The 24,473-nt window shown below is 42.7% G+C and overlaps 1 protein-coding gene across 2 annotated transcripts in view; it reads left to right on the forward strand.

Annotated features, from left to right (window-relative positions):
- LOC144933833 (potassium voltage-gated channel subfamily KQT member 1-like) overlaps positions 1 to 24,473 on the forward strand; it is a 69,696-nt gene that overhangs the window by 17,083 nt on the left and 28,140 nt on the right. For both annotated transcript variants that reach the window (XM_078859032.1, XM_078859033.1), the window contains exons 3-11: positions 50 to 140; positions 13,306 to 13,432; positions 14,057 to 14,135; positions 14,950 to 15,046; positions 16,055 to 16,189; positions 18,665 to 18,775; positions 19,457 to 19,552; positions 20,402 to 20,524; positions 23,080 to 23,224. In XM_078859032.1, the coding sequence (XP_078715158.1) occupies positions 50 to 140; positions 13,306 to 13,432; positions 14,057 to 14,135; positions 14,950 to 15,046; positions 16,055 to 16,189; positions 18,665 to 18,775; positions 19,457 to 19,552; positions 20,402 to 20,524; positions 23,080 to 23,224 (1,004 nt within the window). The remainder of the gene's footprint in view (positions 1 to 49; positions 141 to 13,305; positions 13,433 to 14,056; positions 14,136 to 14,949; positions 15,047 to 16,054; positions 16,190 to 18,664; positions 18,776 to 19,456; positions 19,553 to 20,401; positions 20,525 to 23,079; positions 23,225 to 24,473) is intronic.

A 24,473-nucleotide genomic window follows, 5' to 3' on the forward strand; every position in this document is an offset into this window, starting at 1 on the left:
ATTCATTGTGCTCAACTGTTTGTGTATTGTCGTTGATTGCATCCCGTAGGTTCATGATGGTGCTCATCTGCCTTATATTCAGCGTGCTGTCCACCATCGAGCTGTACACAGACTTTGCCAACAGCACCCTCTATTGGATGGTAGGTACCACCGATTGTATCGCAAATAATTTCGTAATGCTTCGTTGGCAGTGATACACAAGCGCGAATAACAAAGAACTCAAAATATTCGTCAACGTGCTATGCAGGAGGGTCATTGCCCAAAACTTAACCTTTGTTATGCTTTTCTTTTTCATGCAACAGTGTTCTTGAAAAATGTGTTGAGTTTTTAGTTAATTTCTCACTCGGCCACGCATTGTGTCACGGGGAATAATCTCATTGCGTTATTAAGAATTGGCAGTCGACTTCACACAATAGCTGCCGCGGTGTAATGGTCAGCACACTGAATTTGCAAGCCAAAGGTCACCGGGTCAATCTCCCGTCTCGGCCTTTGAAACAATGGGGCAAGTTTGTTGAATCCCCCACTCACACCGCCCATGTCCACCGAACACGATACATGGGTGCACCGTGCTTAGTCGATCGGCAGGTCGCGCGTTGATGGGATAGAATGTGGGTACGCCTACCTCTTCAAATACGTTTTGATCAACGTGGAAGATTGGCCACATATCCTCCAGAGCAGGGGGTCCCCAACCTGTTAGGAACCGGGCCGCACAGCAGGAGGTGAGCGGTGAGTCCGCGCGTGACCCGCCCATTATTTTATTCACCACTTTCGTCCACGCCTCTTTCCCGCACTGCGCACTTGTCTCAGTCACAGTTTTGGTGAGCCCACGAGCTGCTAACCCCTAGCCAAAATGAGTAAAAAACAAACGTCGCTGGAGAACTTCTTTGGAAAGGGGGAAAGATCCAATGATGACCCCCCCCCCCTGCCGATCCGTGAAAAAATAAAATTGTCTTCAACGAAACCGGTCCCTGGTGCCAAAAATGTTGGAGACCGATGCTCTAGAGGGGGTCTCTCTATCAGAGGCGCTTTCACCAGCACCTCTTTTCCTGCAATGACAAAGTAGCGTGCCATGCATGCTTGAAACGTTATGTGCAAGTTGTGATGGTGCCGATTAAATACATTGCGTAATATCTAGTTTGTGTTATGCTAGCAGTGATGTGTAGATTAAAAAAAGTGTCACTGGCTTGTAGTGTAAATGGTCCAAACATTTTAATTGCATAACACATGCAAAGATGTGTACCTGGAACTGTAGCTACCTAGAAGAAAAACAAATAGATAAAAAAACAAGATCATGAGACATAACGGTTACTTAAAATAAAATTCTACAGAATACGTTACTTGAATGGATGTTTTTTTTTAATCCGGACAAAATTTTGCTGCCTCTGCACTTTTTTAAATCTGTTTGGAATTCTTTCCCCTCTGATTTTCCTCATTCTTGATCCCCTTCCCCTCTTCAAGTCCAGACTTAATTCCTTCACTCCTCGCCCGTTAAATAATTACTTCCCTAAGAGCTCCGTCTCCAACTTCTCCATCTCTCTGCTCTGCCAGTCCATTATTATCGTCACCCCCTCCCCTCTTGCCCTAGTTTCCCCGCTTCAAAGTATGCATACAAATCTACACGCTGAATACATATTCATCATTCGGGTGTTGCGATGTTTTGAGATGGGTTGTGCGTGGTGTGCCATGTCAATTCGCAATCTGTCCAGTGTGTTTTTTGTTGTTGTTTCATTCTATTAATTACCGTATATTGTAATATTTGTTTTATATTCTTGGTTTTGCGTGTGAGCAGTGTATATGTTTATATGGTTTCCTTGTGTAATCTTCCGAGGTGCACTTGTATTTAGCGACTTTATATACTCATTTTTCCTCAAATAGTAACCAAGAAGAAGAATGCATTAATTGATTATTGATATGTCATGCCATGGATGATTATAGTTGTGCTGGATCCCAAGACAATGCTCCGTAATCATCATCAGCGATGACCAATCCACTGCTAGATAAAAGACCCCCCAAACCATTGCCATCTCTCACGATCTTGTGATATGATGAACCATCTGGCACCTTGCACATAACGTTGAATTCGTCGTTCCATCTCATCGGTGGATTCCTGTCAGATGGGTACATTCACTTGCTGCCTATTAATGGCTGATGAGGGCTTTGCATTTTCAAGGTTAATTGAGTGGAAGTAGATTCATGAAGAGGCACATCTTGGTGAGAGAAGTCATGTGGCACAGTATATACAGGGCGGTGGATACTTATGTGTGGTCAAATGTTGGTTAAGTTTGCAGTGGAAGGGTGCATTCGGGTTCAGAGGTCAACGCACCTCCGATTAGCATGGTTGGCTACGTATGGTGTGAAAGAAGTTCAATATACATACAGTCGCATGCATTGCTGTGCGACTTTATGAATTTGTGAACAATTAAATTTTTTGGATCTGCTGATGCGCCGTAGTTGGCAAAAGCTCCGTCCCTGCTGGATTGAGGTTTAGGTGTAAAGTTCTGGTACCCCACTAGGGGTCAGAGCCGACTTGCTTTTAATGCTAACCAATACTCAGAACGTTGCTATGCATTAAGCAGACAATCAGCTACGACCTATGAAGCTACAGCAATGATATTTCTTAACCGTCTTTGTTTAAGCAGGAAAAACACGGACTGTTGTCAACCTTCTTGGTCTCATCAGTTCATTTGAATTCAAAACCAATTCATAATAACAACAATTCTGTTTGAAAATCTATGGGTTTCCTGCCTGCATAATTATTCTGTGCAGTTTTTTTCGTGTAATTTACAAATGATATTTGTTATGAATATTTGAAAGAGTTGAATGGTGCATTATGCACCAGTTATATACCATTTTGTTTTTTAGCCATAGGCATGATAAATTCTTGAAAATCCTGCATATGTGTAGTGACATAGAATCGGTCACGTAGCAGCATAGCGCTGGCTGCTGGCAGGGAAGGGGATCTACAGATTAAAGCAGCCCTGACTGACAGCAGGCCACGTGATAGACCAGCGAGGGATCTAGGGGAAAGGTTACGGAAGGGGCACATGGAGAACCCGCTAGTAGGTTCCAGAAGGGGGCGTGGCCGGGGGCGGAGCCAGGCCACGCTGGCAATATAAGAGGGGCCCCTGTAGGGGACCTCGAGGCTGTCGTTTGGAGTGGGATCCCGTCGTGCTGCTGGAGTCTTTGCCGTCGTCTCCGTCTTCACCATCTTGGCGTCGCCAGTCAGGCAGTCTACCAGCTGTCCTGACTGGTAGCCGTAGTTACCAAGTGTGAACTGTTAGGCCGTGTTTATAAACAGAGTGCCTCCTACTCTTAGTGTCTCTGAGTCAGTCACTACATATGTTTAAAAAAAATTAATTGCTGCACTACATATAGTAATTACATTTCAGTGGACGTCCATTATAAACGGCCCTGAACACTCACACAGCGGTGAGGGAACGGTTTTCTTATTTCAAGATCCATTCTATTGCACTCCAGTCAGGTTATAAGCAATAGTGTACCCACGTTTTACCCAACCAATACACATACCCAATAATCAATGTGTTTATAAGTCCAGAATTATGGCATGATATTTGTTGCTTTTATTTATTTGGTATATTGTCCACAATTGAGGATATATTAAATACGTTATTAAATATGTTGTTGAATTTTGAACATGTAAAAAGCATACCTGTCAACCCATATGGTTTACCCGTATTCTTGTACAGGGAAATTGAGTTTTCAGGTCCATACGGTGTACAGCCGTTTGAATACGAGCACATTTTTTGTAAATTTGTGTTTCTCACTTGTGATGGGACTTTGTAGGATTAAGGTTGAGATTAATAAGGGGCACGGTGTGACCAATAGGGTCTGAATTGGTCTGTAATTAAGTAGGCACTGATAGGGGGTTGACAGGTATGTTAAAGAATCAAACAAAACAAAATATCGTGCCATGCAGAATACTATCCTCGACGAGTAATCCTGATACTTACAAATACTTTATGGTGCTGATCCTGCCTTCATAATGACTTATAAACATAACAGTGATAATGATGCTGATAATCAAGTTGTATTTCAAAGTTAGTTGCTGATTTTTTTCAATGTGTAGTGCAGAAGGGTGGTCAACACATCTACGCCTCTATATAAGGAACGAAACAAAAAGATTTCTCCACAAATCTGTCTGTCGCCTGATAAAGCTAGTTGTAGCTACTGGCGAAACGTTGTACTCGGTTTGTAAATGTTGTGGCTTGGCTCTCCAACAGACCAGTGTGCTGTACTAATGACGAATTGGCATGTTCTGTTTACGTGACAACCCTTACTAGTGTTTTGGTACCTTTAGCAAAGCATCAGGTCTGTATTAACCACACGTACTTGTGTCAAAGGTATCTATTTTGTTCTTTTAATAATCTTAACACCTGTTTTATTGCCAGAAAGGGTACAAACTTATGCTTATTTTTCATCATTTTAAAACTGGCAAAGAGGTCCCATAGCTCCTCTATAATATAGGGTTTTTTGGGTTACAACGCGTAAATGTGTAAATGTGTCGTTAAACCCACCACCACCTGACATAGCCAATTAGTAAGGTTTGTCACGTAAACAAAACATGGCAATTATGTTCTAATACAGCACACCGGTGTGTTGGAGAGTAAACCCACAGCATTTAGAATTCGAGTACGACGTTGCGCCGGTAGTTACAACCAGCCTCATCAGGCGACAGCCAGAGTTGTGGAGAAATCCTTCTGTTTCGGTCTCGTATTTATACGATCCAACCGAAAAAAACCTCACTTATGGATAATATTAGCCGTGTAAGCCGACAGAGCTCCTCTACTCTTTCACTGTGGGCATATACCTTGGAAACAGATGGGAGTACCTACATTTTACACATGTGACCTGCTGATAAAACCATGGTGATACCCTTTTACACTGCTCTATGTAGGATATCCATTACTTCGGTACTAGTCGATTCATGTTTGTGCCTCTTGTTGACCGATTTTTTGTGGGTCGTTTTGTTTTTGATGATTCGGGCTGGAAACCAAATGAATTGGATATTTTAAAATAATATATGCTGGAAACACTGCCAAACAGCTCATTAATTCGGTGGATTTGGGGAGGGGCAGTTGTGGGGGGGGGGGGCAGGGTATAGAGAGGGGGGGAAAAAACCCCTAAAAAATGCATCACTGAGTGGGATAGGGTTGTGAGCAGGCCTGCCTCCATTGTGGCTCAAAATAAACACAGGATGTTAAAGCTCCACTGTTATTAACTGCCTTAATCTGTCCCATGCTGAGTTACATTCATGCTGCTACCCACCCCTAACCCCTCATTGCACCCACCGGCCCTCTCGGGACGCATCACGGTTAGGACGTGGGCGACAGACAGAATAGGCACGTCTGCATGGGGCGGAAGTTATTTTAGATGCGTAACCTCGGCAACCCGTACAATGGGTTGCCGAGGTCATTAGGACAGAAAGGCCAAGGTTGTCGTTTTTTTCTGACTGGAGATAATCCTGCACTATATATGTATTCTTTTGAAAGCTTTGATAACTTCCTCAAGCTTATACTTCAGCCGCATGAAGAATGATCATGTGTTTCATGCCTTGACAGTTTCGGATATTAAAAAAGCATCGTTGTGGATAAATCTAAGCACTGTACAAAGTATGGTTTAGCAAAACTATACGAGGTTATTATAAATAACTCCATTGTCTGGGTTGACATTTTGAAATGCAATACTGCGAGACAAATGTTTCCTTATTTAACGATTTTTTTTCTTCCTAATCAAATAAAACTGCTTTGTATGTTCAATACGTAATGTTTGATGAGCAATTAATGCTTCGGCCATTAGAGACCTGGTGTGTTCAGCAGAACTATATTAGAAAATAAAATACATTATTTGGTGGAAACTGCAGTGGTGCACAAATCACAAAAAAACCCTTAAAACATTTCCCTTGTCTTCTGTATTGATCAAGGTTGTGTGCGAATGCTAATGGCTGCTACATGTACGAGCACTTGAACCACACACACACATCGATACAATGCGCACTGTCTATAGATGCTCTAAAGTAACCGCATTTCAAGACATACTGCACAACAGTGGCATATGGGCATCATGGTTGAAAAGGAGTCGTATTTACAATCGTTATTTTATTGTAATTAAGAGAAAGAGTGTCATTCATAGGCAGATGTGACGAGGAAGGTCATGAGCTTGGACTTGAACAGGGGCAAGAGTGAGTGCCACAGTTGCCCTCTTCACCCTTGCAGCTGCGCTCACTGCTCATGGCTTTTAGAATTTCAGTGTTGGAACAAAAAAAAACTTCACATAATATGTGGATTATTGTATTTTTCTAGTGTTTTTTTCCCTCCCAGAAGTTCTCAGTGGGAATTGTCGCAATCGAAATTCTAGTTGTGGTGTGTACGTTGTTTACTGCGGCTATGCAGGCACATTTTGTGAAGCTGCTAAATTGCTGCTTGCATTGAAGAGCTCCTAAAGGGGCCCACATTCAGTTACAACTGAATATCGTACATCTGTACTACTGAAGGAAACACAATTTGAGGCTGGAATTTGATACATTGTAAAGCTTATGAGAGGAGTGGAGGTGCAGTGGTTAGTGCAGTGCAATCTAAATCCAGTTATCGGAGTTTGATTTCAGGCCAAGTCTAACATCAGTGGTGAGTCATATCTGAACCACCCACACTGACAAGCCTCCACGAGTGCATTGACAAAGGGCTGACATTTAGTTTTTAGAGACATTGCATCCTATCGTGTATATTTGAAAACGTTGGTGGGGTTTGGTGGTGGGGTTGAGTACCTCGTCTTTGTGTTTTTAACTATGGGATGAAGTCAGTTGGGAATATGACACTTAAAGCATCGCACTAAATGCTGTTCAGATACTGCAATGAGAAATAATGGTGAGTGATAGCACAGGTGTAAGTGCACTCGGTGAGCTGGGTGAGATTCCTCGCTAGACACAGCTGTGGTACGTAACACTCGATATGGACACTTGGCTTTGGCCTCACGTGCTTCCTCATAGCCTTAAATGCTCATCTCTTACATGTGTCAACATCACAATTGGTGTGCGGTTTATAAAGGTATGAAATACACGGTATCTGCATTAGGCATCTGTACTAGTCGTCTAACGATGACTAACCATTGAACAAAGACGGTCACTGCATCGCACGTTTTCAGATGCGCTTCTGCGGCCGTCCAAAATGCTCTTCCTTGCGATATTAACAAGCCACTGAAGCTATGCAATTTCAAATGTAGATCGAAATCTCATTTTCTTTACGACTGCTTTTTGTGTTTAGTTTGTTGTCCTTTCCCCTGCACTACCGGTTAGCATGGTTGGCTACGTACTGTGCGGAAGAAGTTTAACAAACATACAATGTCAGTTAAACTCGATTTGTATGCTGATGAAATGTGCATCAATATGTACATATGAAAATCTATTTATACAATTTTTTGCAAATGCTACATTTATACTAATGAAGTTCACAAAGCCATGAACAACAAAACAATATAAACAATACGGTGAATGTGAGACAAGATGGAATCAATCCTTGCTGAATTGAAATGTGACTCGGAATTGTGAATTAATCCCAAATGTCGAAAATGCAACATTCTTTCTTAACGCACTCTAATCAAAGCAAACATTAACGTTATATATAATACTCTAATAATGTTAAAATATAAAGACAATGTTCATATTTTCAGAGTATGTGGGATAAATTGTGTATCGTGAAAACTTATGAAACAAGTGACTGATGCATTGTTGTTCACTCGGTCTTGTACTTATATTACTAAGTTTAATGTAGTAACTCTCAACGTCAGTGTTACTATCAGAGGTGGGACAAAGTCATTGTTATGCAAGTCCAAGTCGAGTCGCAAGTCATCAAATTCATGACTCGAGTCTGACTCGAGTCCAAGTCACATGACTCGAGTCCACATCTCATAGGTGGGACAAAGTCATTGTTATGCAAGTCCAAGTCGAGTCGCAAGTCATCAAATTCATGACTCGAGTCTGACTCGAGTCCAAGTCACATGACTCGAGTCCACACCTCTGGTTACTATCATACCGTATATTTCGTATGGAAAATTGTGGTTTAACGCGAGCCAAACATGTTCCATCGCCTTATTCGTGATATCATTCTCAAAGATTTGACCAATCCTTCTTATGCACTATTCATATACACATGCAGCATATACGTTTATGTATGCAGATATATATATTTTTTTACAATATTCCCACTGATTTTTTCTCTTTTCTAAGAACTGATTTGATTATAACCATATGTGGAAAACATTATGTCTATTTTTTTTTACTTGGGCCTGTGTCAAATTTAACAATGTTGAAAAAATAGGGCATCAATTTGAAGCATTGCAGACGAATTGACCATTCTCAAAACAGAGCTGGGTGTTTTTATAAAGGGCTTTTAAAAGTGCGTGCTGATTGTGACGGATAGGAGAGACTGCGGCTGGATGTGCCAACCTCAGAACCTTGGCTCGAAATTCGCTGAGCTCTGCGCTTACCATAATCAGGCCAGACAACTCTCCTTCTCCCTTCTACCGTGCACGAAAAACCCAAACACATCGAGTGAAATGAGCCCACAGGATGGGCGGAGGACAAGGGGGGTAGGGATAAGGGCCCATGAGCGTGCGGTGCCAGACTCTTGGCTCCAAACACTGTTGTTTGGGCTTTTTTTTAGGCTTTCCAGGTCTTAACTCCAGAGGGACAGTCTTCTGCTGTGCCTGACTCTCTGAGCAGCCTCATTTTACTGGGGGTTGGGGAGGGGGGGGAAGGTTCTCTAAACTGGAAGTAAAGTAGTTGTTCTTTTTAAAAAGCAGAATCCACCAGTGAGCCATTTTGTAAAGCATACCATTCATATGGAGTTATACAGTATTTATCACGAATATTTGAGTTATTGTGTTATTTGTGCTGATTGCATAAGGAAGTGTGGAAGAATGAATAATGCAATATTTTACTTGTATGTGGTTCAGTGTAATGTGGGTTTATTATGGTAGAAATATGTGTATGTGAAAGTGTGTTCAAAGGAAGTTTTGCCATTTCGAGAGTCATAGGGCAGTTTAATTTTATACATAGACCTGATAGTCCAAGGAATTGGGTTTTGTAACAGACACGGTGTTGGCATCTATAGTGAATAAGAATGCCACTTAATTGTTGAGAAAATATGTGCTGTCTTGAGACTTTTTTTATCAGGAGGGTCCTGCATTGGAATGCTTGGCCAATTCCAATAAAGGGGTGTGCTGTTTGTCGTGGGAGGGAAATTGGAGAAAACCTCCCACACATATGAGGGGGATAACACTCAAAACTCTGCACAGATATAGTAAGTAAGTACACAGAAATGCTGATTCCAATTAGTGGAGAAAATCTCTCTGTGGATTGCAGCAATCTCTGTACTGCCATCTGCTGGGCCCATGTTGCTGTTGTGCACTTGTGGCCACCCATCCAAGTAGGAAGCAGACACAACATCTGCTTAGCTTTCGAGATCCAACTAGATCGGTGTAACCGGAATTATTTGGTCATAGGCAACTTTAAAACAATATATTAATAACAACATATTGTCATTACAATTATTTTAGACATTTGCTGAATTTGCAGATATGGTTAACTGTATATTGTAAAGTTGAATCAGGGACAAACTTTAGGATATACAATGTGATGCAACAAACAACTTGAATGCAGTTTGGACTGTATGAAGGGATCAAATGAAGTGAAACCACCAAATGATACTCCAGGGATTATGGAAGAATTGCTGTTCCTGTGTGTAACTCTGAATGTGAAACGGAGCTGGGAATTCGATATCAATGAGTCATGCCAATTGTTGGCGACGAAGCCCATGTACGAGGCATACGCTTCACTTGTTGAAAATACATTGGCGCAATTAAACAACTTTCCAGCACAAATAAATCATGTTCCATAATGAATCCTCTCAATTGCTTGAAATTTACTTGTTTTTTCCCGTAAAAAAAAATTGTTTCCCAGTTTTAATTGTGCTCTTTGCCCCTGCACATTTTTTTCAGGATTCCTTGCTTACAAATAGATAAACTTTTCTCATTAAATTGTAAGCTGAATCATGCAACCATATGTTCATGCGTATGAAAATTTCTGTTCGCATATATAATGCGAATATAATGGAAGGATTTAAGATTGAATTGTGCAAGTTTCTTAAAGTCTTCCCTCCCCCGCTCCAGGATCGGTTCATCTAGAAGTGTAAACGGTACACCACGAGTGTGGCGAGGTAAAGTGTGGGTGCTCCCACCTCTTCCAATATGTTTGGCGAGTGTGGAAGAGTTCCCATCTAGTGGAGGCTCTGCTGCTGGCAACTGGCGTGTGCAAGACATTGCAGTGCTGCACCTTTACCACCATGACTATACATTGCACGGTGAAGATATAAAATGTCGATGTGTATTACCAATATATATGTGTGTAGCTACAATACATTATATATCTCCTTGCAGGCGTAGTAATTACATACAAAACTACATCACCCTTCCTGTCTGTTATAATGAAATGTGGGCGCAGTACATAATGGTGCATGTTCTTTGCGTGACTGGAACCAATATGCTCAGATTGTTTTTGTTCTCTGCCAGGGAAGATACCACGCTCTACGTCTTGTTATACAATCACCATTCCAAATGGAAGAAACGCTGTAAGATTTACAACGTCTAAGGTTCTTCCCCTTGACCTTTAAAAGTCAAAACATTCTCTGGGCACGGTTGCACGCAGTCTTGTGTGTCTGGCAATTCGGATGAGTGATAATATATTTGGCCGACTGCTCGGTGATGCCGTTTGTTATGATGGCAGTTCCAACAAATCTCATGTTTTACACGTGCCTGGCTTGCGTGCTTCCAGAATCCTTCCATTGCCAAACTGTCAAGAGTTACTTTACTTTGACAGCAACGTCGTGTCAAATGTGGAGACGTAGCATTTGTTCTTTGTGGTAGCACGACTAAAGAGGCTGTGTAGAATGCAGTGCACACACACACACACTTAGGTGCCGCATTGACTGAGGTTTGTTTAAAGTACGAATCTTCATAGTCAGTAATCGTGGAGCTGGTGTATAGTAACCTTTACTTTTTTGCATTTAAACATATAGCGGTTTGTGCAATATATGTTTCATATGAGACTTAGAGAACACTTTTAATATCCTATTTGGAATGTTGTAACTCATTATATATATACACACCACAGAATGGAAAAATAAGGTTAAAATGTTTTCCGACTAAACTTTTAATGCATCGGTAACTAAATGGAATGTGTATTTTTTTTGGAAAATATATCTGGATTTTTCCATTGCAAAGTGTATCGTCTTGTCCGTTTGTCTTCCCTCTGGGCAATGTTTTTCATTTTGACGACTGTAATTTCCCCCTCCTATAAGCCATGCCATGGCATGGCATTTAGACTCCCCCCTCTGCAATCAGTTAGTACCAGGTTCCAATCCCTCTGGCATGAGCTCGCAGCTTGACCAAACCGAATTGGCGAAATGCCGGCCAGCTTTGAATGTATTTCATATCCCGTGGTCCAGCACAGCCAGAACTTGAAAATTGCCTATCGGGACTTGCACATTTAGTCAGCCGGGAGAGAGAGGGGAAAAACAAACTTAGTTAAAGTTTTAAGTTTGAATTGTTACTGTCACTTTTGATTTTGCTTTCTGCTGCTGCTGTTGTTAATGCAGTTGTTTTTTCTCGTAAAGTTGTCATACTTCATAATCATTCTTATAATGGGGTATACATCTAATAATAATAATGAAAAATATTAATTTACAGTCTTCTGCTCGAAGAAGGTATTTTTAATGCCACGTCAGTTTGTGGTTTGCTTGACGATATATGACCATAATGGTCTGTGCGAGTTGGTGAACGAGTGGGAGGCTAAGGACCAGTTCGGGAATCACTCGCCCACAGGTGTGAGCTGCTGCTAGGAATCAAACTAGGTCACCAACTTCATGTCGCAGTGTGATAACCACTTATTACACTTATTAACTCTTACATTGAACACGATTGAACAATTTGTTGCTCTTTTTTAAGTTTTAGTTCCATTCGTTAATTATCGTTATTATGTTGTTTACCCCAGGAAGCCTCACTGAGTCTAAAGACTCTTTTTCAGGAGGGTCCTGCCACGTTTTTGCAGTAGGGAGTGATTTTACTGCTGTGTGTAATCCCAATTAAGTAATTTCCAGGTAAATTTCCAGCATTTTTTGTTTGTTTATTTTCCCAAATGTGAATGCTTACTTTTGAATCAAAACTCAACATAGCTCTCCGTTGCATTTTTGGGCTGTTCGGCATGATGTCCCACATTCCGCCCCGTATGCTGGGAGCATCTTCAGGACCTGAATTCTTGGGAAACTGAACGCCTGGCACGTGGAGTGAAACTTTGGACATCATGGTGAATAACGCGTGGCGCAACCAAAAACCACGAAGAGCTGTACAGCGCAACTACGAACACCTAGATAGAAGTTGTCGTCGTACAAACCCTTGAAGGAAATTGTGGTCAGTCATGGAGAGAAATGGCTGATAAAGCAGTCGACAAGAATCTATCTCTCTAACAAAAAAAGCTAGTCTTCTACAGCCTATGCTTATATATTTATTTAGAATAATTTTTCTGTACTAGTTTAAACTTGTTTAGTTTCCCCAGCACTCTTATTACCCACGATGCCCCATGGCTGCACATGCGTTTTTGTACGCATTTGTCCTGTTTCGTTGCTTGGTTTTTGTTTCTAACATCTGACAATTTAGCAGGGCCTGACTGAAACCAGTTGAGGATTTGCCTTCTTAAACAAACGCTGATGGAAAACCGATGTATTATACCCACAGGCTGATGGACTATAAAAAAGACAATGGCGGAGCTATGGACTCTTCTCCGTTTATTGTTGAATAACTTTGACATGCGTGAATCAAGAGGCTAGATCATGGCAAATGATGACGATTAAGTTTGAAGGTTGTTCCAGTGCCAGTGGTCGATCAAAAATGTAGTTGAAAAACTGCAATGATAATTGTTGATAACATCGAGCAGTGTTCTTCATTGCAATGCCCGGGGGCCACTGGTGGCCCCTGATGGCCTTTAGTGCGGACCCCAACAATACACAAACATGAAAACACCCCTTGCATGCGGTTTGGCAGCACTCACACTGATGTTTTATCCGCGAAAGTGCCCCCCCCCCGCCCCACCCCTCTGAAAATGAGTAAAGAGCACTGAAGTGGTTGATTGTCAGAATAAGACAACAAATGTGGCTATTACAATGGCAGTCGTTGCCAAACGATCATGACCTTCACATGGATAAATTCCATTGACTCTTGAGCATGGTGTTCACCTTTCAGGAAATAGCACTGGTGGTCTTCTTTGGGGTGGAGTACCTGGTGCGTCTGTGGTCAGCCGGCTGCAGGAGCAAGTACGTGGGTGTGATGGGACGCGTCCGCTTTGCTCACAAGCCCATCTCCATCATCGGTGAGTGTCAGCACTGCCCTGGCTCTCTCTGCCGTGCGACCTGCCCAAACACTCCGTCACTTTCTGGCAGTGTTTCATGAATCCTTGTGTGTATTCGCAGAGGTCATGTTTTCAAGAAGTGTGAAGTCCACAGTATTATTGAAAATAATTGTTATCTCTTTGGTCGAAATAATTCACTGATAAGCTGAGATCAAATCATCTGACAAAAACATATCTCCTTCATTTATCTGTCCCTCCACATGAAAAATAAACAATTTTTTTACACTTCCTGTCAATACAAAGCATCCTGGGAGTGCATAATTTCAGCAGTGTTGGCAGAGTACAAGCATAGTGGAAAAACAAACCTTGTCAACAGAATTGTATATTTTCTTTTTGACTGAGCAATGATGCAGTAATTTGAGTGCTGCACTCCGAACCTTACAACCTGAGTGTGATTCATGGTCATGGCTATATTGGTGGCGAGTGATATCTGAACTTATATTCGTATTGTTAAACAGCTTCCATGACCGACAGAGCATGAGGAGGCCTTTATTCAACGGTGGATTGACAAAAGGGCTAGATTCTTATTGAGTCTCTCTCTCTCTCTTAATTGCAAGAGGAATGTGAATCATTTGTTTCTTACAGATCTCGTGGTAGTGGTGGCTTCCATCATTGTCTTGTGTGTGGGCTCCAACGGGCAGGTATTTGCAACCTCTGCCATAAGGTGATCACAACCCCTTTATTTTGTTTGGTTTTACAATTAAGATTGAATTGCTGTAAGATTACGGTACAGATATCTGAAGATTGAAAAAGAAACTAAATTGTTGCTATGTATCCATAGATTCACTTCCTGTATGATGTGTACATAATTAAAGTTCACAATTCTGTCAAATTAGTATTTGTCTCCTTTGCACTGTCTTATTTGTATTTGCCGTCTCGCATGATCATTTCACTGGCCCAAAATAAATATATTTTTCACGTGAATTACCCATTCTCTGAAGCACAATTCAGCACATGTATCCTGAATGTAAGAATCGATTTGAATGAACGAATTATTGTGTCTCATGAACATGTATTACTTACATTACTCTCATGCATTACAGCCTTGATGAAACAGTGAGCAAAAAGGGCATGTGTTGTTAACATTGTACGGTATTGGGCGATCCATGTATAGATGTGTCCAACCAATGTCAATACACGTATTAAGTCAACGCACTTATTCGTTCTTCGTGCTTTAATATGTTCATTCACCCGTCGAGAAGAAAAGTGAGAGGGTCATTAGGAATGAGTGGGACATCTTTAAATACATCACCCTGCGTCACACTACTGTACTGGTACAAAAACCTACTCCTCTCGACAGTGTTTCACAACCACATTGAAAGTTTAGATTTCCCAGGCGACCACAATGTTATTTCCCGAAGCGATCGTGGATTTCAGCTCGCCTTGAGCCGGGTTGAGGAGCCCACTCAGGGGCAGGACAAAGTTGATTTTGCGGCGAAGGCAACTAAAAGGACGTCTGTCTTCGCATGGCCTTGCAGGGGCATTCGCTTCCTCCAGATCCTGCGCATGTTGCACGTCGACCGGCAAGGAGGTACCTGGAGGCTCCTGGGCTCCGTCGTCTTTATCCACCGGCAGGTGAGGGCACCTAGGGACTGAGAACTCGCTGCCCGCCCCCTTCACGGCTTGGTTTTTTTGTCATCGGTGGAAGAGCCGGCATTCCTCTCTCGAAGCGTGTGTTCTCTGTGACATAATCTGTACGTGTGCATACGTAATCCCTTCAGTCAATGCGCTACTGGATGAAGGCCTCACCGTGGCTTGCGAGTCTTTGGGGGCGGGGTTAATTGACCAAACTTCACCAAATTGGTCAGTGAGGATTGGTGAAGGCGGGGAACGTAGAAAATAAACAGCCCCCGTGATTGACACAGCATGCGGAGGCCTTAATCCAACAGTGTATTGACAAAGGGCTGTGAAATATATATCTAATAATAGGGTTATTCCCTTTTTTTTTCTGGCAACAAAACTGGAACCTTTTTACAATGAATCATGTGTGCATTTACCACAATACTTGTGGTCAAAATGCAAACAAAAAACACACTGATAATATATGCATTGTCCTTGAAACTGATTGGTCCACACCAGACGGCTTTCTTTTGAGCCTCGTCTCAATTGGTGCTCGACCAGATGACGCCAAAAGGCGTACAACTCAAAGACAATGCACTATCAAAGTAATGAGGGCTCAGGGTAAGCATTTACATCATTAGACCTCCTTTGCCAGTACCAAAATATAATAATAGGGTTTTCCCCCCTTTTTTTGGCAACAAAACTGAAACCTTTTTACAAGGAATCATGTGTGCATGGAGGTCTAATGATGTAGATGATATATCTAATTTAATATATGTAGGCTAATTCAACTTTGGGTGAAGGGAGTTTACGTTATTTTATAATGCAAAAAGTTTGCACATTTATATTTAGCAGCTGCAAGAGAATAATTATGATCTGATGTCATTATTACATGTGTTGTGGGTTTAATGTCATGAAGCTATGGGAATTAGAATATGCATGATGGTACCGGGTTTCATTGCACACAAATGTGGCTAAGTGAGGTTTGCTTATGTTTTTTCTCTATTTTCTTCTTTCACCCAGGAGCTGATAACGACTCTGTACATTGGCTTCCTGGGTCTCATATTCTCATCGTACTTTGTGTACCTGGCCGAGAAGGATGAAGCCAGGGAGAAGAATGAATTTGCCAGCTATGCTGACGCACTTTGGTGGGGGGTGGTGAGTCACAATTCTGCATTAATGAAAGAGTGCCCTTATTTAAAATCTGAGAGATCATTACACGAACATTGTCTGTCCATGTATGTCTGTCTGTGTAAGGCTTTCTCTGTTTATGTGTCTGTGTCTTTCTTTCTGTCTATTAATCTGTCAATTTGTCTGTCTGTGTGTCTTTGTTTGTCCATCTGTCTTTGTTTAGCTGACTGAGTTTGTTTTTCCCTGAAGTCCACTCCGCCTAAATATCAGTCTTCTTTAAACACAACAGAAATTTGTTTTTTTCACTCCTTGTCAGTCAATTCAAAAGAAGAAGAATTTATATGACTTGCTCATAACGTGTGGCGAGTGTGTTAATTTCCTAGTGTTAATTAGACTGAGCAATAAAGCCTAATAGTATTTTTGGCACCCTGCAAACCTAGGCATGTCCTTGCCAAAACCTAAAACTATGAACTAAACTATTTTTTATTGTACCAGGTAAGGCCCACTGAGCTATATATATCTCTTTTACAGAAGCGACCTGGCCACAAATGATGGCTCAACGAAGTGGCTTATGTGGAAATTTATAGCAGCCAAATACTCGAAACGCATGTTTCTAAATGTGATTGGAAAAAAACCCGAGGACCTGGAGAAAAATCCACGTGACCACAGGGAAAACATGCAAACTCCAAATATATAGGCATCGGGGTTGGGATCGAATCCATGACCTCCTATGTATTTGGCGAGATAGTTAACATCTCGCCACTGTGGCGCCCCTACATAGCTGTCCAAGGAAATAATAGCCCTGGGGATAGTAACGGTGGGGTGGCAGCTGGAAATAGTTGTGGGATCTCTACCCTCTTCCAGAGTCTAGTATCATCCTGCCTAATTCAGCACACCTGATCCATGCACGTTTCTTTCACCAGATGCCATCGGGTAATAATAGGATGTAAACATTAGGTGGCAGTTTGTCGGTCTTGACAACAGTGTTTTACACAGAGTTTAAACACGTTGTGGACATTTCTATTAGGGTGCTTATTTTTGTAATGGGAAGTTCGGTTTTGCCTTACACGCGGCAAGGTTTTGTTTTGTTTTTCTGAGCAAAAAATGTTTGTACTACTGATTATAACTGATTGAATATATGTCACGTCGATGAATGAAATAGATGTGGAAGAATAATTTAGTAGCAAAATATGTATTGTATTAGTTACCTTATAAAACCAAAAATGGTGCATTTTTGTTGTGGAAAATTTTTCATGTTTTGTTTTCCCCCACAGTACTAGTCCGCCCAAAGTTTGTATGTACAATCCATAATCACGTTTGCGGCAGTAAAACATGGCATACGTGCGACTTACCCTCAGAGACACGGATCGGCAGGTGTTTATGGTCTCCAAATACTGCAGCCTCGGCAAGAATAACAGTGCCGCCAATGCTGACTCTTTGAAAGTATTACTCCAGTTCTGATAAATAAATAAATGTGAAAGATTTCACTCCACGCACAGACAGGCCGAGTGAGAGAGAGAGAGGAGCACGTTGAATTACATTGAATATTACGTTTATTTTCACGGGCCACGACACGCAGACATGTCTGGCCTTTGGGCTGATCCCCGTGGCCTTCCGGTTGAGCCGTGTCAATCTCCAAGCCAGGTCGCTGACGCAACAAAGGGCTCCATTGTGGCCGTAGCGGTAGGAGTAATATAACTGCCAGCAGGGTTGAACGTAAAACAGGACACTGTAAAAGTCCATTTCTCAGCGTGAAGCAGGCAGCAGGCAGGCAGTCAGAGTCTCCACAGGGCAGCCGGACTCTGTGGGAAGTCGAATGAAATGGCGCTTCATTAAAAGCTTTGAACTCTTTGCCCGTTTGTAGTTTGGCTTAAAAAATACGAATAATAAAAAAATGAAGGATTCATCCCTTTGAGACTTACATTTTCCACGTTATAAAGCTTAGTTATATTTACCCGACATTGTTCGTGCCGCGATTTACCAGGAAATTGTTTTGTGTAGCGACCTGCAGGAGACTGCACGTATTAGCTCGCTCGCCTTTAGAAACTTTTCTTTTTATTCACTGAAAAAAAATCAGTGATTTGACCAAAAATATAAGTTAGATTTACGCAAAAAGAAACTTTTTGACATATCATAAAAAGACAATGTTTTGCTTTAGTTACGTTTTTTCCTACTACATGTTTTGCTTAATTTGAGTTACGCTGAAAGCACAGACATTTCCCTAGACGTGTGTGTACCATCGCTGTGGACATTACAAAATGTACCGAAGTAAATACATTCGCTACAGCACCCGTCTGGCAGACTCGGGCTCTTTGTTATCAGGACAGTGGCGAGAGCCGCCTTCCAAAACCCTCGACCGCAAACCTCACTTGCTTAGCCAGCAGTTTCTTTTAAGCCCTGGTGGGTTTTGTGGTGTACAGTATGGACCTTTATTCAATGTGTTGATGCCCGTTTGCAAGTCAAGCCCCCTTTTTGCCTCTGGGCCCCCATCCCCACACTCAGGTGACAGTGACGACGATAGGATATGGCGACAAGGTGCCACAGACCTGGATCGGCAAAACCATCGCGTCTTGCTTCTCAGTGTTTGCCATCTCGTTTTTCGCCCTGCCTGCGGTGAGGACTCTCTCGCGATAATTCCACCGCGCAAGTGACACTTTCCAGTGTTGAGGAGGACACCTGCCTTTTGTTGCCCGAGCTTCACACCACGAATTGGGTTACTCGTGTGATGGGCAGTGTGGAGATATTTGAGAGTTTTCAAAAGCGCGATTCGAAGTTTTGTTTAGAGTAAATGTCAGTGATTTTCTCTCTCTGTCTATACCCTCCCCACCCCTTATTCATATAGCTGAGTCAAACAAATGCTTAAACATAGCACTTTATTCACAATACAAGTGATATCACACGAGCCGTGTTCATACGACCAGTATGGATTTTTATTGTATTATTTAATTTATTTTGGGAAAAGCAGCCCCACGATGTTCTATTTAAGCATGTGGGCTTTTAGCGGCCTTTCCGTGAGGCCTTCATGGAAGGTCTTGTCAAGTATTCGGCACAAACACACACCAAAAACCCCAGCTACGTGATCACGAGCTTGCCTCGATCGCTGCATGACGATAACGTGAGAGTACACTTTTTTTTCTTCCAACAAATGACCCTTGGCGTGCATAAACACAACGCCCCAGGGGGGGGGCTGTCGTTCAGTGGGTACAGTTGACAGGTCCCCTGCGCCGCCAATTAAGCTACTTCCAACATGTTCACATTTTCCGACCGTTCCATCGCGGTTGTCTCCTCTCGCAGGGTATACTTGGCTCGGGATTTGCCCTAAAAGTACAACAAAAGCAGAGGCAGAAGCACTTCAACCGGCAAATCCCAGCAGCAGCAACCCTGATCCAGGTGCCCGCTTTAACTGTGTGATCGCACGCAAGAGAAGTCTTCATTGAGTTTGTGCTATGAACAAGGGCCATTGCTCAAAATGTTGACGATTATGTGTTTTGTTTTTTAAGGCAGTGGCTATTGACGAATCTGTGAAGTTTTTCTGGACCTATTTGCGCCACTGCCAATGCCGCATCGCCAAATAATATGCATTGAATTGTGGTTTGTTGACGCCTTGGAGGATTTTAATCTAGTTGTCTTAATTTAAATTTCATTTAAACTCATCTGTCTTGACTACAGATACAACTTATAACTGTACCAGAATATTTTCAGAGTGCTACATACAAGGCAATTCTCCCCCCCCCCACCACCAAAATCTAGTGGTTGGTTTGCCACACCTGTGTTTTTTTACATCCTATTCATAACTGCTGACAGCCCTGCTTCCAAGTCTATTCATGATGAAAATATAGCACTGCAAAATACCTCTGGTCCATTCCAACTTGAGTTGTGCAAGGCAGGTCAGACCCCAGCAGAACCGAACACGGTATTTATGACTTGAACCATTGCATTGGATTCATACCATACACACTAAACTTGCAATCCAGAGGTTACAGTCTGGCCTCCTGGTGTTGCCGTCCACCCAGAAGTATAAATTAATTCACCACAGTTAGTTGTTCGGCAGTCGGGGTGTGGTGGGGTAAAGTGTGGGCACTGTCACCTCTTCCAAGATGTCTGGCGACTGGATACGTGAGCTCTCTAGAACTCCCTCTAGTGGAGGCCCTTCCACCAGCAGTGTCATGAGCAATATCATATGATATGCGTGTGTTGGCATTCCACGCAAGTGTTCTGCACATGTGAACATTCCCATAGAGCCTGTGGAGATGTCACTTGGCCGAGAGTGACCACCACTCCACAGCCACGTGGATGATGTACGTGAACGCGCATGCACAGCCGGGCGGCCCTTTCCGAGACAGCACATGGATTAGAAAGCAGGTATGGGTAAGACTCGCAGGCAAGAGCGTGCTAATCCACAACTTCATCATCATCAACAATATGAATGTTGTCATCGCCATTATCATCGCTGTTGTAGGCCTGTCCGTTTGTGCTGTGTAGCTCTCAGATGGGTTTTTAGGTTGTACCATGTGTTTTTCGTCACAATGTCTGACATTTCACCCCACATGCAGGGAGCTTCTTCAGGTACTGAATTGAGATGCTCATTTTGTCAATCTCCACATATATAAAAGGCAAAGTTTTGAATATGTGTGTCTGTTCAAAATGTTTAGTGTACTTCCCGACATGCAACAAACTGGAAATTTGCCATGTGGGTACGTTCCAGACTGTACACCATGCAAAAATTATAAAAATACAAGTGAGCTGTGACGTCAAATCTGTCACGTGACCCGCGGACGTGGAAGCGTAACGCATTGTAGTGTAGTGGTTAGCACACTACGAACCCGGCAACCCCAGTTCGATTCCCGCTCACGGCCACCACCAGTGACGATTATTTTAACTGGTCCTGGGCCTCCCCTAGGTCGACTCAGCCTCAAACGAGTAAGTGGTGTGGTGTGTGAACATCGCCACTGGGGAGACAAAGGCGGCCGGGCGTCGTGAATCCAAGTCCCGGGCGAAGCCAGGTAGTAAAGCTAGTCGATTATATAGCGACACTGAGAACCAGTCACACCAGCATCTCGGAAGAATCCAGGGAGAAAGTGAGCTACTCAGTTGGTCCTGTTATTTTGGGTAAGGCCCATTGAGCTAAGAAACACTTTTTTAATGGCATCTCGGCCAAAACGGCTGAGCATGTTACATGGGATTCACAGGTGATACATAGAACAAAAGCATGGAATTGTTGAATCTTGACTTAAAGCTTTCATGACTGCAGGAATTCATACTCTTTGGGTCTTACGTGACTTTACCGAAGGACCCAAAGAACAGGGAATTGTTGTCAACATGTCTAATCAATAATAATTAACAACCTGAACTAAGTTCAACGCAAATCTAGTAGGCAGTCCAACATTACAGTATGCATGACACTGGGGGGAGGACCTCACATATGCCATTTAAAATGGCATTTTTAACGCAATTTAACTCCCGAAGAAGCTTTACGGAAGCACGTGGATGGAAAACATGAGACATCCTGCGAGACAACACGCAGGACAAGGCGACACACACCGGAGGGCATCGTCCAAGCTTGACGAAAGGCTGCCCATGCTGACGTCACCAGTTCTATGATTCTAAATTAAATAGTCATCTAAAATTACACAATGCATGCATCTTTGTATGTGGGCACGTGAGTTTAAACAGTAACAAATGAATATCATAGCCCGTGCTATTCTACTTCTCTAAAGAACAAGAGGGGAAGGTATACCTGTTGCGGTTGCTTCAATAGATCATTCCATTTTCAAAGGTATTGTTCGTATCTTTTTGTTACACGTACATAAACAATCTTATCGGTGTATAACTGCAGCGCGTGTTTGAGGAGAGCGCGTGGCTTTGTTGTTCGTTGTAGTTTGTGTGGCCTCGAACGCAAAAATAAGGCAACTGCTTGAAGCCCACGCGCTGTTGCAGCGTCATGGCGGCCTTGTGCCTCTGGGCACTCTCGAGGCATTTTCTCAAAAGTCTTTGTGCCTCGCAGCTTTTATATTCTTGGTTCTTTCGGTAAAGTCATGTATCTACGTGAATATGAATTCCTGCAGTCACGAAAGTTTTAAGTCAAAATTTGCCTCGAAGCTGTTTGTTTATTGTTGGGATTTCATTGCTTGTACGAAACGAATAAATAAAACAATAAAATGTTCTTACTGTACTGTCCAAAAAAAAGGGGCCATTGTAATTATTTTGGAAAAATGTGTGAAACAAAGTAGTATTGTACGGACGAATGTCAGAGTGACTTAGAAACCACCATATTTATGTTCAAGTCATAGAATAAAATAAGTACGTGAGTTTCGGTGACATTAAGAGAATAACACAATGAGCATGAGTCTGTTCAATCATACTACTGTAGTATCGCATGATAATCGATCATTCTCGGGGTCCATTTGTGTACACATAACAATGGTCGCCAGGGTACAGTAAACATGCATGTGAGTTTAGATTAGTATGGTGAGGTTTGATTTATCGTGCTAAGAAGTGACATATTGATGAAACGGTCAAATCACATTATCATGGTGATTTGACTCACTGTTTGTAATTGAGACATTGGCACATTTCTGCCAAAATGGGAAAGAACGGGAAGATTTGGCACCATGAAAATCCGATCGTCTGTCCCTGCTGTGCCAGCTTATGAACGATGATGGTGCTGAACAAATCTCCGCCACTGTTCTCTTTGCATGGTATTACCACTCCGTTCAATCCCAGCCCGATCTATTTTAGACCCACTGCATCTATCCACCTCGCTTTTCCGTGACGGTAACACCGCAGTATAAACGAGCCGACATCCTCCCGTACAACGGTGCTCACACCACCGTAGACCAGGGTGGGATGGGGGGCCTCTCTAAGCCCCGTGTTGAGCACAGCCTGACGTGTCGATGTCCCCCTTTCCACTGGCGAAGGAAAAAGAGGACAAGAAGAGGAAAAAGCAGCTGATCAAGCAGGCGAAGGGCGATGGGCTCGTGAGCCCGGGGGCACGGCAGAGGTCCAGCACGTCCGAAGGCAACCACGCCAACACTCCTGACAACGGCACCAACTCGGCCACAGGTTGGCAGCCAGACACCACGCTCCCTCTATCCATACCTCGACACCACACAGCCCACCGCTATTGTGCGACCGGCCGACGCCGCCGACGCCGCCGACCCCTCCCGATCTCCACCTTCATTGTTACTACCAGAGACCCCCTTTAGTGTGGGTGAAACACAAAGGCAAAATAAGTTTTATTTGTTTTGGTATATATTTACGTTTTATACGTTCATTCAGTATTGTTTACACATTCAGTGTTTACAGAGGGCAGAACACATCGTCATCATTGTTGGCCTTCTACCATTGGTAGACACTCCACATTCTTATGATGGGGTCAGCCTTTCCATTAGAGATGTAAACAAAGTGGTACTCATTATATTGACCCTGTAAGGATGATGAGTTGATTCAACGTTCAGCTGGGACTTGCCACTGCTTCACCTGACTGGATGATTTTCTTCAGTTGACTAAAACCATTCAAAGGCAGGGTGGAATTTATGGTAAACCAGCGGAGAGCCTCTTGCACCACTCCAGTCTCATTGTTCGCCTTTAGTTGAGCAGGACTTCATTATTTTACTGACCACCGAATTCTTACATATTTTCCCATTCAGAGCTAAAGTCCAGAGCGCTTTCTCAAAGCTAATTCCTGTTTCATGCAGGTCGTTTGTATAAAATCAAACCTCCCACATGTGGGTCTACTGCCACTCCTCTTCATTTGTCCTTGCAAAACATTCCTAACCTTATTGGATCCATACTAGGCAGAGGAATGTGGTATTATTCCTCTAAATAGCACAGCAAAATTTCTTATTTTATGTTTTTTTAAATATTTTATAAAGCTATTATATTGTTCCTCATTAATTTATTAAAACAAAATACAGTGTATACAAAACTGTGCTTTAAATAGGGGCTCATTTATTTTCACTAAATTCAAACGTTCAAGAATGAACTTGGCTCGAGCATTTGTAACGGTCACCTCGGTATTTTGCGGTATCTCGCTCAGACTGGAAAACCATTTCCGTTATGTTACGCTAGCCGCCTGCCCTCCTCCTCGTCCTCCTGCTCCTTTGTCCACTGAATCGTGTTTGTGGCAGGGGGGGGTCGCAAGCCCTCTGCCTGGGTGGTCCCGTGTCGGGCTCTCTTTAAATAATCTCACTGCCAGATTATGTTACGGGTTTCCCTCTCGGAGAGCTTCATTAGACCCAACTGCTCGTGACCCCCCCCCCTTCACGACGTGGCCAGGCCCTCGCTTGAAAAAGCCATTTATCATTTTCTT

Source organism: Lampetra fluviatilis, chromosome 8, assembly GCF_964198595.1.
Source record: "Lampetra fluviatilis chromosome 8, kcLamFluv1.1, whole genome shotgun sequence".
Classification (NCBI taxonomy): domain Eukaryota; kingdom Metazoa; phylum Chordata; class Hyperoartia; order Petromyzontiformes; family Petromyzontidae; genus Lampetra; species Lampetra fluviatilis.